At 62.5% G+C, this 15,248-nt stretch overlaps 2 protein-coding genes across 2 annotated transcripts; one reads left to right on the top strand and one right to left on the bottom strand.

Annotated features, from left to right (window-relative positions):
• The first annotated feature begins 284 nt into the window (after positions 1-284).
• Positions 285-2,196, top strand: ABT1 (activator of basal transcription 1). Its single transcript, XM_034071757.1, is given in 4 exon segments — positions 285-397; positions 399-511; positions 1,059-1,236; positions 1,861-2,196. Coding segments are annotated over 4 exon segments (699 nt in total). The 5' UTR covers positions 285-289; the 3' UTR covers positions 2,161-2,196.
• A 1,742-nt stretch (positions 2,197-3,938) lies between these two features.
• LOC117437392 (methyl-CpG-binding domain protein 1) lies at positions 3,939-14,996 on the bottom strand. Its single transcript, XM_034071715.1, is given in 17 exon segments — positions 3,939-4,439; positions 4,702-4,779; positions 4,857-4,943; positions 5,132-5,212; positions 5,301-5,411; positions 9,980-10,054; positions 10,156-10,212; positions 10,326-10,364; positions 10,636-10,770; positions 11,453-11,504; positions 11,506-11,585; positions 11,668-11,708; positions 12,098-12,183; positions 12,380-12,666; positions 13,141-13,255; positions 13,780-13,907; positions 14,874-14,996. Coding segments are annotated over 16 exon segments (1,935 nt in total). The 5' UTR covers positions 13,890-13,907; positions 14,874-14,996.
• Between the last annotated feature and the right edge of the window lie 252 nt (positions 14,997-15,248).

Below are 15,248 nucleotides of genomic sequence, written 5' to 3'. Positions count from 1 at the left end.
TTGGGGTAGGGAGACCCCCTCATAGCAGATAATGGGGGGTCCGGGGGTGTCCTATGGGGGTTTCAGGTGCGGAGACCCCCCCCCCCCCCCATAGGAGCTAATGGTGGAGTATAGGAGTGCCTTATGGGGGTTTGGGTCATTCGGACCAACCCCATAATAGCTAATGGGGGGGGGGTCCAGAGGAGACCAATGAGGGATTTTTGGGGGGGGGTGTTTGAACACAGTAAAGGGGGGGTTTTGGGGTGTTCCCCCCCCCCCCTTTAACCCCTTCCTCCCCTCTATAGGGCCAATGGCTGCAGCCGAGTCGGGGTCGCCCTGCCCAGAGGAGGAAGAGGAGAAGGAGGAAGCAGAACCGGAGGGGGGGGTCGGTACCGGTGCGGGCCCCCCCCCCGCGCCGCCCGGTCCCGGGGGTGCTCTACCTTTCCTTCCTGCCCCCCGGCTTCGGGCCCCGCCAGGCCCGGGCGCTGCTGGGGGTCCATGGGGAGCTGGGCAGGGTTTTCCTGCAGCCCCGAGGTGAGCACACATGGGGGGGGGGGGGTCGATGGGGTCCCTATGGGGTCAGGCAGGAGCCATGGGGGGGGCAGTTATGGGGGGGGGGGCAGGGTGCTCATAGGGGGCGCAGTTGGGGGTCAGGGGTCCCCTTAGAGCCCCTATAGACCCCGTACTGAAGTGTCGGCCTCCCCCCCTCAACACTGGCCCTGTGTGTGCGGGGTGATGATCAGTCCCCATAGGGTGATGCTAAGCACACGTGTAGGCTGCTGAGCACCCATAGGGTGATGCAGAGCACCCATAGTGTGATGCTATCCTATGGGGATAGGACCCTGCTGAGCCCCATAGGGTGATGCAGAGCACCCATAGTTTGCTGCTATCCTATGGGGATGCCATCCTATGGGGATAGGACCCTGCTGAGCCCCATAGGATGATGCTGAACCCCACAGTGGCAATGCTGGGCCCCATAGGGTGATGCAGAGCACCCATAGTGTGATGCTATCCTATGGGGATAGGACCCTGCTGAGCCCCATAGGCTGACGCTGCTCCCCCCCGGTGCCGGTCCCGCAGGGGGGGGGCGTGCGGCGGCGGCGGCAGCGGCCGGGCCCCCCCGGGGGCTCCTTTGCCGAGGGCTGGGTGGAGTTCCGGGACAAGAGGGCGGCCAAGCGAGCGGCTTCCATCCTGCACGGAGCCCCCATGAGCCTCAGGCCCCGCAGCCCCTTCCGGCACCACTGCTGGAGCATCAAGGTACGGGGGGGGGCCATGGGTACCCGTTTAGGGGGTCCTGAGTGCCTATGGGGGGGGGCATGGGTGTCAATGGGGAGGGCCATGGGTGCTGGATCCCCCTTGAGAGGTCCTGAGTGCACTGCTGGGGGTCCTGAGTGCCTATTGGGGTCCTTGGGTGGCTATGGGGGGGGGCATGGGTGCTTGATCCTCTTTGAGGGGTCCTGGATGCCCTATAGTGGGAAATGGGTGTCTATGGGGGAGGTACTTGGGTGCTAAGTACCCTTTGGGGGTCATTGGTGCCTATTGCGTGTCCCTGGGTGTCTACCTGGGTTTGAACCAATGTGATGGGGGGGGGGGGAATCTCCTTTGGGTTTGTACCAATGCGATGGGGGGGGCGGAAAATCCCCTTTGGGTTTGTACCAATGTGATGGGGGGGGCGGAAAATCCCCTTTGGGTTTGTACCAATGTGATGTGGGGGGGGGGAAAAATCCCCTTTGGGTTTGTACCAATGCGATGGGGGGGGGGGGAAAATCCCCTTTGGGTTTGTACCAATGTGATGGGGGGGGGGGGGGGAATCCCCTTTGGGTTTGTACCAATGTGATGTGGGGGGAATCCCCCTCTCATTGTCTCTATGTCCCCCCCCAGTACCTGCCCGGGTTCCGGTGGCCGCACCTGAGCGAGCGCCTGAGCTACGAGCGCCAGGTCCGGGCCCAGCGCCTGCGCGTGGAGGTGGCTCAGGCCAAGCGCGAGGGGGGGTTCTACACCCGCCGCCCCCCACCCCCCCCAACGGACCCTGCCCCACCCCCACCTGGAGCCCCTCCCCCCCCCTCCTGGGGCTTCACCCAAACCCCCACCGAGGAGGAGATTTGGGGGCGCAAGAAGCAGCCTCCCCCCGCGCGCCCCCCCCGCAGCCTCCTCCAGAAGGTGTTTGGGGGAGGGGCGTGACCCACGGCCCCTCCCCCCCAACCAAGTGCCCCTCCCCCCCACCAAGCACCCCCACCCCCCTTCGAACCCCCCCCCCCCGTCCATTCCCACACCCCCTCCCCCATCTTTCTCCCCCCCAAGCTCCCCTCCTGGATCCCCCGCTCCAAACCCCCCATCCCCTCCCCCACCCCCCCCCCCCCTTCCCCTCCCCCAAATTTCGCTCGTTTCGGGTTTTTTTGTACTTTTACTCCTTAAAACTTTAACTCCTTTAACAAAAATAACTCCGCGCGGTCTCTTTAACTGTGCTGAGGGGGCGGGGCTTGAGGAGAGGGCGTGGCCTAAGGGAGGGGGGTGGGGCTTAACGAAGGAGGGGCGGGGCTTATGGCTTCGGCGCGAAACTCCCTGAAGGCAGCGGGGGTTGGAAGGGGGCAGGAGAGGGAGGGGTTAACGGTGGGCGGAGCTACGGAGGCCCCGCCCCAACCCACGTGACCCGTGTACTCAGTGCCCCTCCCCCCTTTCCCACAAAACTCATCTTTCCCCAAATTCCCCCTTTTTCAACCCAAAATAACCGGAATCCTCGAGGGAAGGGGGGGGGGGGGGCGGGGCTTGTGCAGACCCCGCCCCTTGAAGAAGGCGGGGCTTACAGCGAGGAGGGAGGTGCCTAAGGTGAAATGGGGGAGGGGTTTAAAGGGGTCGCGTCCCCCCTTTGGGGGGGGCGGTTCCAGTGTCAAAAATAGAAGCTCTGGGGGGGGGGGGGGGAAGCTGAGGGGGGGGGGGAAAGGGCCCAATGGGAGGGGGGGGCCCCCACCCCTAAACCTGATGACCCCAAAGGGGGTCCCTGTGCTATGGGGGGGGGGTACCCCCATGATCCCTGGAAAACCGAATGGGGGGGAACCCCCAAAAGGGGGGAGGGGATAAATGCCAACACTGGGGTTCTCAAATTGGGGGGGCTCCACCCCCCCGAGACACCCCTAAACCGTGACACCTCCCCCCCATTAACACCCTATGGGTCCGTCCCCAAACCTGCTCCCCCATGGCCCATTGGTGCTACACCCAAACCTTTCCCCTGCAACCCCGGTCCCATCACCTTTGGTTCCTCCCCTTTTAGTACCCTCCCCCCCCCCCCCAATCCCCCTTCCCAACTGCTTTCCCTTCAAGTTCCCATTCCACCCAACCCCCCCCCCACTTTAGGGGTCCCCCCCATCAGCTGCCCCATTCCAACCCCCCATTAAATCCCCCCCAACTCCAGTGTCCCCCCATTAAACCCCTTTAACATCCCCATTAACCCCCACTTCATGTATCCTATTAAACCCCACCTTAATGTGCCCCCCATTAAACCCCATTTGAAACCCCCGCACCCTTAATGTGTCCTATTAGCCCCATCTTCATGTCCCCCCCATTAAACCCCACTTTAACACCCCCATTACCCCCATGTATCCCATTAAACCCCACTTTAACACCCCCATTACCCCCATGTATCCCATTAACCCCCACTTTAACACCCCCATTACCCCCATGTATCCCATTAACCCCCACTTTAACACCCCCATTACCCCCATGTATCCCATTAAACCCCACTTTAACACCCCCATTACCCCCCATGTATCCCATTAACCCCCACTTTAACACCCCCATTACCCCCCATGTATCCCATTAACCCCCACTTTAACACCCCCATGTATCCCATTAACCCCCACTTTAACACCCCCATTACCCCCCATGTATCCCATTAACCCCCACTTTAACACCCCCATTACCCCCCATGTACCCCATTAACCCCCACTTTAACCCATCCCCCCTCACTCCCCCTCCCCCACCATGGCGCAGGGCCGGCAGCAGCGCCCGGCGGGCACTAGGACCTGGCACCGCGGGGCCGGGGGGCGGGGCGTGGCCCCGGGGGGGCCGGGGCACGGCCGGTAGGCCTCGAGGTCACACAGCAGCTCCACGAGGTCATCCACAGAGCGCAGGCGCGGGGGGCGCCGGGTCAGGACCTCGTGACCGGGGGGCACCGGTCGCCCCCGGGCTACCAGGACCCGGAAGGCCAGGCCCGGGGCCAGCAGCACTACGGTGGCCGCCATGGGGGAGCGGGGGGAGCGTTGGACCAAGCGGAGCCCTGGGCCCATAGGGTGATGATGATGATGATGATGGTGATGAAGGAGGGGGGTGGGGGACGGGGGGGGAGGGGCAGAGCCATCCTCATCCTCCCCCACCACCCCCCAGTGCGCGGGCAGGGGGATCTCCGCCAGCTCGGCCAGGAACGAGCCCGGCCAGTAGGGGGCGCTGGGGGGCAGTGGGCGGGGCTAAGAGGAAACAGAGGGGGGGGGGGTTAATGTCAGTGTAAGAGGATCTTGAACCCCCCCCATTGGGATCAATGGGATGACCCCCTTAATGACCCCCCCATTGCAATTCCCACCCCCCCAATACTTGAACCCCTCCCCCCTATTCTTACTACCCCAAATTGCCCAACCCCCCCTTATACACCCCTTGGCCCCCCCCCCCCAGCCCCCCAGATATGAGCCCCCCCAGTCCCTGTGTAACCCCTAAAGTGCCCCCCCCCCTCACCACTCTGCAGCCGCCTTCATCCTCCTCCTCGCTCTCATCCACGACCACCACCTGCCGGGGGGGGAACCGGGGGGGCACCTATGGGGGTGGGGGGGGTTAACCAGGGATTGGGGGGGGATGGGGACCCCCAAAACCCTGACCCCCCCCCTCCTTACCGGTACCAGGGATGCGCTGGGCTGTGGCGGCTCCTGCTTCACCCGGGGGGTGGCAGCGATGAGGACCCCCAGGTCCCCGGGGGGGGGCTGGAAAGAGGAGGGGGTGTCAGATGACGGGGTGATGGGGGGGGTGAAATGGGGGGTGTGGATTGGGGGGGAAATAGGGGCATGGGAGGGCAGAAGGGGGGGTGGGGATGAAATGGGGTCGGGGGGGTGAAATGGAAGGGTGATGGGGGGGTAAAATGGGGGGGTCATGGGGGGGGGGTCACTGTTACCGGTCTCGGGGTCACGCTCGGTGCCGGGGGGGCCACTTTAAGCCGTGGGGCCGAGGCAATGAGAAGCCCCAAGCGGGGGTCCTGGGGGGGGGGGGCACACACAAACACATGGGGGTTAATGGGGGGTCTCCCATTTACCCCCATTGATTGAAGGGGGGGGGGTTCTCACCTGCAGGTTGCTCCGGAGGGGGGGTCCCGCCTCCTCCTTGATGCACATGGGGGGGCCCGGCGGGGGGGGCCCAAGGCCCTTCTCACCCCCCCTCATTGCCTGCTCCTTGGCCTATGGGGGGGGATGAAGGGGGTGGGGAAAGGGGGGGGCACATCAATAGGAACCCATTAAACCCCCCCCTCCCCCCCCCCAAATCCCATTGGGAGACCCAGGGAGGACCCCCCCCAAAGGGAAACTGAGGCACACACAAGCCTTGGGGTGATGGGGGCCCAATCCCCCTCCCAATCCCCCAATCCCCCCCTCCCAATCCCAATCCCCTCCCCCCAACCCAACCATGGGGGGGGGTCCGAAAGCAGAAGCAGCAAAGCAGAGCGGGGGGGGAGGGGTATAAATTAGGGGGGGGTTAAGGGGGTGTTGGTGGGGGGAGGGGGGGTTAAGGGGGGGGGGTCGCTGTTACCTTGCGGGGGGGGCAGCGTCTCCGGGCGGGTCGGGGGGGGCGGCGGAGGGGGCGGGGCCTGGAGGGGGGGCGGAGCCGGACCCCCACCGGCAGCAGCCGGCTCTGCGCCGGGAGAGAGACTTCAGGGGGGGGGGAACCCCAAACATGGGGGGGGGAGGGGGGAGGAACAGGTGGGGCCCCTCCCCCCCAGGTACCCAGGGGAGCCCCCCCCCCCAAAAGCCAAGCAATGCAAAGGACCCCCCCCCAACCCCCAGCTGTGGATCCCCCCCCCTCCCAACCCAAACTGGTCCCATCCCAGTGGTGGGGAGAGCCCAGCCTTGTGCGTGCCTCAGTTTCCCCATTGGAATGCATTGGGTTGCAGGGAAGGGAGGTGTAGGAGGGGGTTGCGCAGACACAAACTGGTCCATACTGGTCCCTACCCAATGGCAGGGGGACCCCAGCCTTGTGTGTGCCTCAGTTTCCCCACTGGAATGCATGGGGATGCAAGGAAAGGGATGGCTGAGGGTTACCCAAACTGGTTTAAACTGGGTCTGTGTTGGTTGAAACTGGCCCAAACTGGTCTAAACTTGTCCAAACTGCTTCTATATTGGTCCATATGGGTCTAAACCCATCCAGACTGGGTCAGTATTGATCCAAACGGGTCCAAACTGGGTCTCTATTGGTTCAAACCGGTCGTAATTGGTCCAAACTGGACTCTTACTGGGTCTCTTTTGACCCAAACCAGTCTAAATTGGCCCAAACTGGGTCTATATCGGTCCAACCTGGGTCTAAACTGGTCCAAACTAGGTCTATATTAGTCCAAACAAGTCCAAACTGGGTCTCTACTGGTCCAAACCAGTCTACACCGCTCCATACCAGCCCCCACCTCGCCCATGCCTCAATTTCCCCACTGGAACACACTGAGTGCGAGGCAGGGTCTGGACCAGGGGCTCCCAGGCTGTTAGCACTGGGATGCACTGGGACACACTGGGATGCACTAGCCTGCACTGGGTGCACTGGGATGCACTGGGATGCACTGGGTGCACTGGGATGCACTGGGACACACTGGGATGCACTAGCCTGCACTGGGTGCACTGGGATGCACTGGGATGCACTAGCCTGCACTGGGTGCACTGGGATGCACTGGGACACACTGGGATGCACTAGCCTGCACTGGGTGCACTGGGATGCACTGGGACGCACTGGGATGCACTGGGTGCACTGGGATGCACTGGGACACACTGGGATGCACTGGGTGCACTGGGATGCACTGGGACACACTGGGACGCACTAGCCTGCACTGGGTGCACTGGGATGCACTGGGACACACTGGGATGCACTGGGCTGCATTAGGCCGCACTGGGTGCACTGGGATGCACTGGGACACTGGGACGCACTAGCCTGCACTGGGTGCACTGGGATGCACTGGGACACACTGGGATGCACTAGCCTGCACTGGGTGCACTGGGATGCACTGGGACGCACTGGGATGCACTGGGACGCACTGGGATGCACTGGGTGCACTGGGATGCACTGGGACGCACTGGGATGCACTGGGTGCACTGGGATGCACTGGGACACACTGGGATGCACTAGCCTGCACTGGGTGCACTGGGATGCACTGGGACACACTGGGACGCACTAGCCTGCACTGGGTGCACTGGGATGCACTGGGACACACTGGGATGCACTGGGCTGCATTAGGCCGCACTGGGTGCACTGGGATGCACTGGGACACTGGGACGCACTAGCCTGCACTGGGTGCACTGGGATGCACTGGGACACACTGGGATGCACTAGCCTGCACTGGGTGCACTGGGATGCACTGGGACACACTGGGATGCACTAGCCTGCACTGGGTGCACTGGGATGCACTGGGACGCACTGGGATGCACTGGGTGCACTGGGATGCACTGGGACACACTGGGATGCACTAGCCTGCACTGGGTGCACTGGGATGCACTGGGACACACTGGGACGCACTAGCCTGCACTGGGTGCACTGGGATGCACTGGGACACACTGGGATGCACTAGCCTGCACTGGGTGCACTGGGATGCACTGGGTGCACTGGGACGCACTGGGTGCACTGGGATGCACTGGGACGCACTGGGATGCACTGGGACGCACTGGGATGCACTGGGACACACTGGGATGCACTAGCCTGCACTGGGTGCACTGGGATGCACTGGGACGCACTGGGATGCACTGGGTGCACTGGGATGCACTGGGACACACTGGGACGCACTAGCCTGCACTGGGTACACTGGGATGCACTGGGACACACTGGGATGCACTAGCCTGCACTGGGTGCACTGGGATACACTGGGATGCACTGGGACACACTGGGATGCACTAGCCTGCACTGGGTGCACTGGGATGCACTGGGACGCACTGGGATGCACTGGGTGCACTGGGATGCACTGGGACGCACTGGGATGCACTGGGTGCACTGGGATGCACTGGGACACACTGGGATGCACTAGCCTGCACTGGGTACACTGGGATGCACTGGGACACACTGGGACGCACTAGCCTGCACTGGGTGCACTGGGATGCACTGGGACGCACTGGGATGCACTGGGATGCACTGGGACACACTGGGATGCACTAGCCTGCACTGGGATGCACTGGGACGCACTGGGCTGCATTAGGCCGCACTGGGACACACTGGGCCACACTGGGCGGCACTGGGATGGGGGGGTCACACCCACCGTGGCGCAGCGCAGGCACTGCCTCCAGCGGCACTTCTGGCGCTTGCGGTTCCGGCCGCCGAACTTGGGCTTGTCCCGGCAGAAGTCGCAGCAGCCGCAGTCCCCCCGGCGCAGACACGGCTGACAGCGGCCACAGCGGCGGCTGCTGCGGCGCCGGCGCCCCCCCCGCTGCGGCACAGAGCGGGGTCACCGCGGCCCCGGGCACCGACCCCCCCCCCCACCACCGGGGTTAGTGCGGGAGCGGAGCGCAAAGCGTTATGGTAGCGATAGGGGGGGGAATGTTGGGGGGCTTGGAGGCCGGTGTCAGCCATGGAGCAGCTATTAGGGGGTATATGGTAATGGGACCCCACTATTGGGGTGCTTGGACCTCAATATCAGCCATGGAGCAGCTATTAGGGGTGTTACGGTAACAGAACTGCACTATTAGGGGTGTCTGGAGCCCAGTATCAGCCATGGAGCAGCTATTAGGGGGTATATGGTAATGGGACCCCACTATTGGGGTGCTTGGACCTCAATATCAGCCATGGAGCAGCTATTAGGGGTGTTACGGTAACAGAACTGCACTATTAGGGGTGTCTGGAGCCCAGTATCAGCCATGGAGCAGCTATTAGGGGGTTTATGGTAATGGGACCCCACTATTAATGGTGCTTGGACCCCAATATTAGCCATGGAGCAGCTATTAAGGGCTTTATGGTAAGTGGACCCCGCTATGAGGGGTGTTTGGACCCCAGTATTAGGCAGAAAGTGGCTATTAGGGAGATTATGGTAACAGGACCCCACTGTTAGGGATGTTTGGACCCCAATATTAGGGGTGCCTCCACCTCAGTATTAGGAGCAGTTATTAGGGGTGTTACGGTAACTAGACTCCATTATTGGGGTGTTATGGCAGCTGCACCCCACTATTCCTATCCCTGAACCCCCATATTAAGCCCTGGAACTCATTAGTCCTGTACCTGAACCCCGACATCAGGCGCTGGAGCATCTCTTAGGGGGGTTATGGTACCCAGCACCCCACTATCAGAGTGGCTGAGACCCTGATAACAACTCTGGTGCACCTACTAGGAACATTACAGTAGTTAAACCCCATTATTATGGGGTGTTGCAGTACCCACACCCCACTATTAAGGGTGCTTGCACCCCAACATTAGTCATGGAGCACCTATTAGGTGCATTATGGTATCTAAACCCCACTATTAAGGGCATTAGAACACCCAGAACCCCACTATCAGGGTTGCTTGCACCCCAGCATCAGCCATGGAGCTGCTATTAAGGGTATTAAGGTCACTGAACCCCATTATTAGACCCATTACAGTCCCTGCACCCCAATATTAACCCATGGGGCTGCTATTAATGCCCCCCATTCCAATACCTGAACCCCAACACAGGGCTCCAATTAGCAGTATTATGGTACACCCCCCTCCCCATTGGGACATTAGGGCCCCTCCATCCCCTAATAGCTGCACAAGGGGGCCAGAGGGGTACGGGGGGGGGGGGGGTCCGGGGAGGATAAGGGGGGGTCCCAGCACTCACCCCCCCCCCGCGGCCCCCGGGGGGTTTTGGGGGTCTCCCCGGCTTCTTCTTCTCCTTCCCCTTGTTCAGCTGCTTCTGGGGGGGGGAAATGGGGTCAATGAGGGGGAGGGAATGGGGGTCAATGGGGGGAAATAGGGGGGAGGGAATGGGGGTCAAAGGGGGGGGTTCACACTCACCCTGTGCCTGGTGTTGGGGGCGGTGCTGGGCTCCCGCTCCTGGGGGAGCTTCCATTTCTGGGGGGACACACACATGGAATGAGGGGGGTTATGGGGAGCTATGGGGGTTATGGGAAGCTATGGGGATTATGGGGGTTATGGGGTTTATGGGGGGGGCTCAGGGCTCTCACCATCGTCCGGGCACTGCTGGTCTTTTTCCTGGTCGATTTCTATAGGCAGACAGAAGAGGGGTCAGGGGGGGTTCTGGGGGAGTCTATGGGATGCTGTATGAGGCTATAGAATGCTATAGGGGTCTATGGGATGCTATAAGGAGCCATGGGATGCTATAGTAGACTGTAGAATGCTGTAGGTGTCTATGGGATGTTACAGGAGGCTCCAGGGCTCTATGGGATGCTCTAGAGCTCTATAGAAGGCTCTAGGGCTCTATAGGATGCCCTAAGAAGCTATAGGATGCTCTATAGGACACTCTGGGGTCCCCACCTTGGGCTGCTGGCAGCGGCGGCGCAGGCAGCGCCATTGGCGCTTGAGGCCGGGCTGGAGGCGGCGCAGGCAGATGCAGCAGGAGCCACAGTCCTCGGTGGCCACACAGCCGGGACAGGAGCCACAGCCCAGGCCCTGCCCGGGAGAACATGGGTAACAGCGTGGGATAACATGGGATAACATGGGATAACAGTGTGGGATAACATGGGCTAACATGGGATAACATGGGATAACAGTGTGGGATAACATGGGATAACATGGGATAACATCATGGGATAACATGGGATAACAGTGTGGGATAACATGGGATAACATGGGATAACATCATGGGATAATACGGGATAACAACATGGGATAACATGGGATAACATGGGATAACAGCATGAGGTAACAGGGAATAACGTAGGAGAACATGGGATAACAACATGGGATAGCAAGAGATAACACTGGGTAATGTGGGATAACAACAATCAACATGGAACAATGCAGGATAACAGGGGAGATGATGGGATAACACAAACACAAGGGGTACCATGGGGGTGTCAAGGGGGGCACCCACATGGGGGGGTCAGGAGGTGATGGGAGGGGTCAGGAGGTGATGGGAGGGGTCAGGAGGTGATTGGGGGGGTCAGGAGGTGATGGGAGGGGTCAGGAGGTGATTGGGGGGGTCAGGAGGTGATGGGAGGAGTCAGGAGGTGATGGGGGGTCAGGAGGTGATGGGGGGGTCAGGAGGTGATGGGGAGGGGGGGTCATGTGGTGCCGGGGGGGGTCATGGGGTGCCGGGGGGGGGTCATGGGGTGCCGGGGGGGGTCCGTACCCTCTTGACGATGCGCAGGCAGCGCCGCAGGAGGCACTTGGGGCCCTGGGCCGGGGGGGGGGCGGGAGCAGGCGCTGCAGATGCCGCAGTCCTGGGGGATGCGGCAGGCCTGGCAGGAGCCGCAGCCAACCCGCTGCGAGGGGGGGGGGGGTCAGGGACACCGGGGGGGGGGTCCCCAACATCCCCCCCCCCCCACAATGAGGGAATGGGGGTACCTTGAAGAAGCGCTGCTCGCGGTTGAAGTCCCTTCTGCGCGCTGGGGGGGGGAAAGGGGGGGTTAAAGGGGGGCATTGTGGTACCAAACCCCCCCCCCGGGTATCCGTAAAGAGAAAAGGGAGGGGGAGGAGGATGAAGGCTCAGAGCATCCCAATGGTGATGGGAGAACGGAGATGGAAGGAGGAGGATGAAAGCTCCAAGGAGTAATAATGGGGGGGTGGGGAAGAGGAGGAGGGGGATGGTGATGGAGGAAGGCTCAGAGAAGGGTGATGGGGATGGAGAAAGGGTCAGGGGATGAGGATGATGATGGGGATGGAGGAAGGCTCAGAGGGTGAGGATGATGATGGGGATGGAGGAAGGCTCAGAGGGTGAGGATGAGGATGGGGATGGAGGAAGGCGGCAGCTGCTGCTGCTGCTCCTCAGTCTCACCCCTGCACTCCGGGCACAGCCAGCGGCACCGGCGCTGACTCGGCAGCGTCACCCGCGGGAACAGCCCCTGGCATCCGGCACAGGACCTTGGGGGGGGGGACACAGGAAGATGAGACCCCCCCAACAACCCCCCATGAACCCCCCAACCCCCTCCAGGCACACCCAGGACCCCCCAATGCCCCCCAGGACTCCCCCCAAGATCCCTTGAACCCCCCCCCAAGGAGCCCCCATTGGACCCGTCCCCAAGCCCCGCCCCTTTTCCCACAAGCCCCGCCCACTCACATGACCGCCCCCTGCTGGGGGGGCTCCGGAGGGGGCCGCTTCCGGGTGCGCCGCGGGAGGGGCGGGTCCGGCAGAGGAGGGGGCGGAGCCTCCTCTGGAGGAGGGGGCGTGGCCGATTTCGCCGGGGGCGGGGCTTCCACCACCACAGGGGGCGGGGTCTCCATCACCGGGGGCGGGGCCTCCGCAGCTTCAGCCCCGCCCACCGGCTCCTCCGGGGAGGGGGGGGGCTCCGGGGAGGGGCCCGGGGGGGGGCCCTGGGTTTGGGGCCATTTGGAGCCCTTCCGGGCCTGGAGAAAGGGGGGAAATGGTTTATGGGGGGAGGGGGGGGCACATTTGGGGTGTCCCCCCCCCACTTAAAGGACCCCCCCATTTGGGGACCCCCTTTCCCCCCCCCCCCCCCAATTAAGGCTCTCCTCAACCTCCGCATTGAGCCCCCCCTCTTATTTCACCCCCATAGAGACCCCCCCCCATTGCCCTATTCTGGGACCACCCCCCCATTGTTACCCCCCTTAACTCCCCCATCCCATTGCAACCACCTCCTTGAGCCCCCCCCTTCATTTTGGTGACCCCCCCTTTATTTTACCCCTATATAGATACCCCCCTTTAACCCCCCACTTTTTGGGGTATCCCCTAATTCCATGGTGCCCCCCCCAACCTGCATCAGAACACATTCAGGTTTCCCCCCCCAGAGGTTCCTCTTTGGTCCTTTCATTCCCCCCCATAGTTTTGGGCCCCCCCCAAGTACTGGGCCCCCCCCTCACTTTGGGGGGGGTAGGACGCTCCAGCCCATTCTTGAAGTCAAAGTTGCCGAGGTCCCGTTCGGGTCCAAGGAACCGGCTCAGCTCAATCTTGCTCCGAAACTTCTCCCCTGTGGGGCTGGAGAGGACCCCAATATCAGAGGGGGGTCACCCCCCCCTTTTGGGGTTCCATTGATGGGGGGAACACCCCAAAACCCAATGGGAAACATGGGAATGTATGGAAGGAGATGAAGGGAAATGGGGGGGGTTAAGAGCAGAGCATCCCAAAGTGGTCCCCACCACCCTAAAATAGGAGAGGATTGGGGGGGGTGGGGGGTTAAAGCTGATCTGGGTGTAAAGGGGGGGGGTTAAAGAGACACATTGGGGGGGGGGGGATGTGGGGGTCCCCATAAGTGCCCCTGTGTGCAGGTTAAGGATATAGAGACCCCATAGGTATCAGGGGGTTGAAGGGCATGGGGGTCCTATAAGCATCCCTATGGGGGGCTTAAGAGTACGGGAGCCCCATAAGCGCCCCTATGGGGGGGTTAAGGGTATGGAGACCCCATAAGCGCCCCTATGGGGGGGTTAGGGGTATGGGGGCTCCATAAGCGCCCCTATGGGGGGGGTTAAGGGTATGGAGACCCCATAAGCGCCCCTCGGTACCTCTGGTAATAGGTGTCGGTGCGGCCGCAGGTGGCTCCCGACTTCCGGAACGCTTCCCGGCGCTTCCAGCCGGGCCCCAGCGCGGGACATTCCACCCAGCCCTCCGCCATGGTGCCCGGGGGGGGCTACTGCGGGATGGGGGGGGGGGGGTCAGGATGGACCCCAGGAAGCCCCAAACCCCCCATGGAAATCTTCCCAAAATCCACCTAAATCACCCCAAAACTGCCCCAAAGGAGCCTAAAGTCATCCCAACCTGCCCAAACTACCCCAAAACCCACCTAAACCACCCTAAATCACCCCAAAACACCCCAAAAGTCCCATAAATCCACCTAAATCAACCCCAAATCCACCTAAATCACCCCAAAACTGCCCCAAAGGCACCTAAAGTCATCCCAACCTGCCCAAAGTACCCCAAGCCACACACAAATCACCCCAAAAGCCCCATAAATCCACCTAAATGACGCCAAAAGTCCCTTAAACCCCTCAAACAGCCCCAAATCACCCCAAAACTCTACGCCTCCCCCCACCCTAAACCCATCCCCTAAACCCACCCCCACCCCGCACCGCTCTCAGGCTCCGCCCCCAAACACAATCAGGCCCCCGCCCCTTCCCTGCCCCGTGACCTACGGATCCGGCCCCTCCCCCCCCCACCTCCACACACTCACCCCCCCCCCCCCACCTGCTCTAAACCTGCCCCTCCCCCCATCCGGATACCCCGAAACTGCACCTCCCGCCCCCAAACACCCCCAAATCCTCCTCTTCCCCTACCCCCCCCACGAGCCCCTCCCCCACAAACACCTCAAAACCGGCTTTACCCCCCAAAACGGACCCCAAACCCCCCCGGACACCCCCAAATGTGCCCCTCCCCCCCCTTAAAACACCCCAAAAACCGGTTCCTCTCCCCAAATCCCCCCTCCCCCCCTCCAAAACCGCCTCCTGCCCCCCCAAAACCGACCCCTCCCCCCACAAACACCCCCCCAACCGAACCGTTCCCCCCGCGAAAACAGCCCCGAAATGCCCCTCCCCCCTCTGCCCCCCCCCCCCCCGGCCCCTCCCCCCTCCCCCCCCCCCTCTCCCCTCCCCCCCCCCGGTACCGGTTCGTTCATGGTCGGTCCCGATCGTGGCGCAGCGGCGCGGGAGCAGCGCGCGAGGGGCGTGGCCGGGCCGAGGGGCGGAGCCTCCGGGCGCCGGAAGCGGAAGAGTCCGCGCGGGAAACGGGGGAGGGGGGGGGGACCACGTGATGCGGTTTTGGCCAATGGCGAAGAGAGGAGCGGGGAGGGGTAAAGGGGAGGGGCTTAGCGCGGCTGAAGGAGGAAGAGATGCGGCACGTGACCGCCGAAGGGGTCGTCAGCTGACGGGGGAGTGCGGTGGGCGGGATTCATGCAAATGAGCGGCGGTCACGTGACGCGGCGCCACCGCCCACCGGCAGCCGCTTCCTGCGGGAGCCCGCGCGCGCGCGCAGACCGGCA

This window comes from Melopsittacus undulatus, chromosome 22, assembly GCF_012275295.1.
Source record: "Melopsittacus undulatus isolate bMelUnd1 chromosome 22, bMelUnd1.mat.Z, whole genome shotgun sequence".
In the NCBI taxonomy this organism is placed as follows: domain Eukaryota; kingdom Metazoa; phylum Chordata; class Aves; order Psittaciformes; family Psittaculidae; genus Melopsittacus; species Melopsittacus undulatus.
Note: the sequence above shows the minus strand (reverse complement) of the source record. Positions and strands in the feature narration are given on the sequence as shown.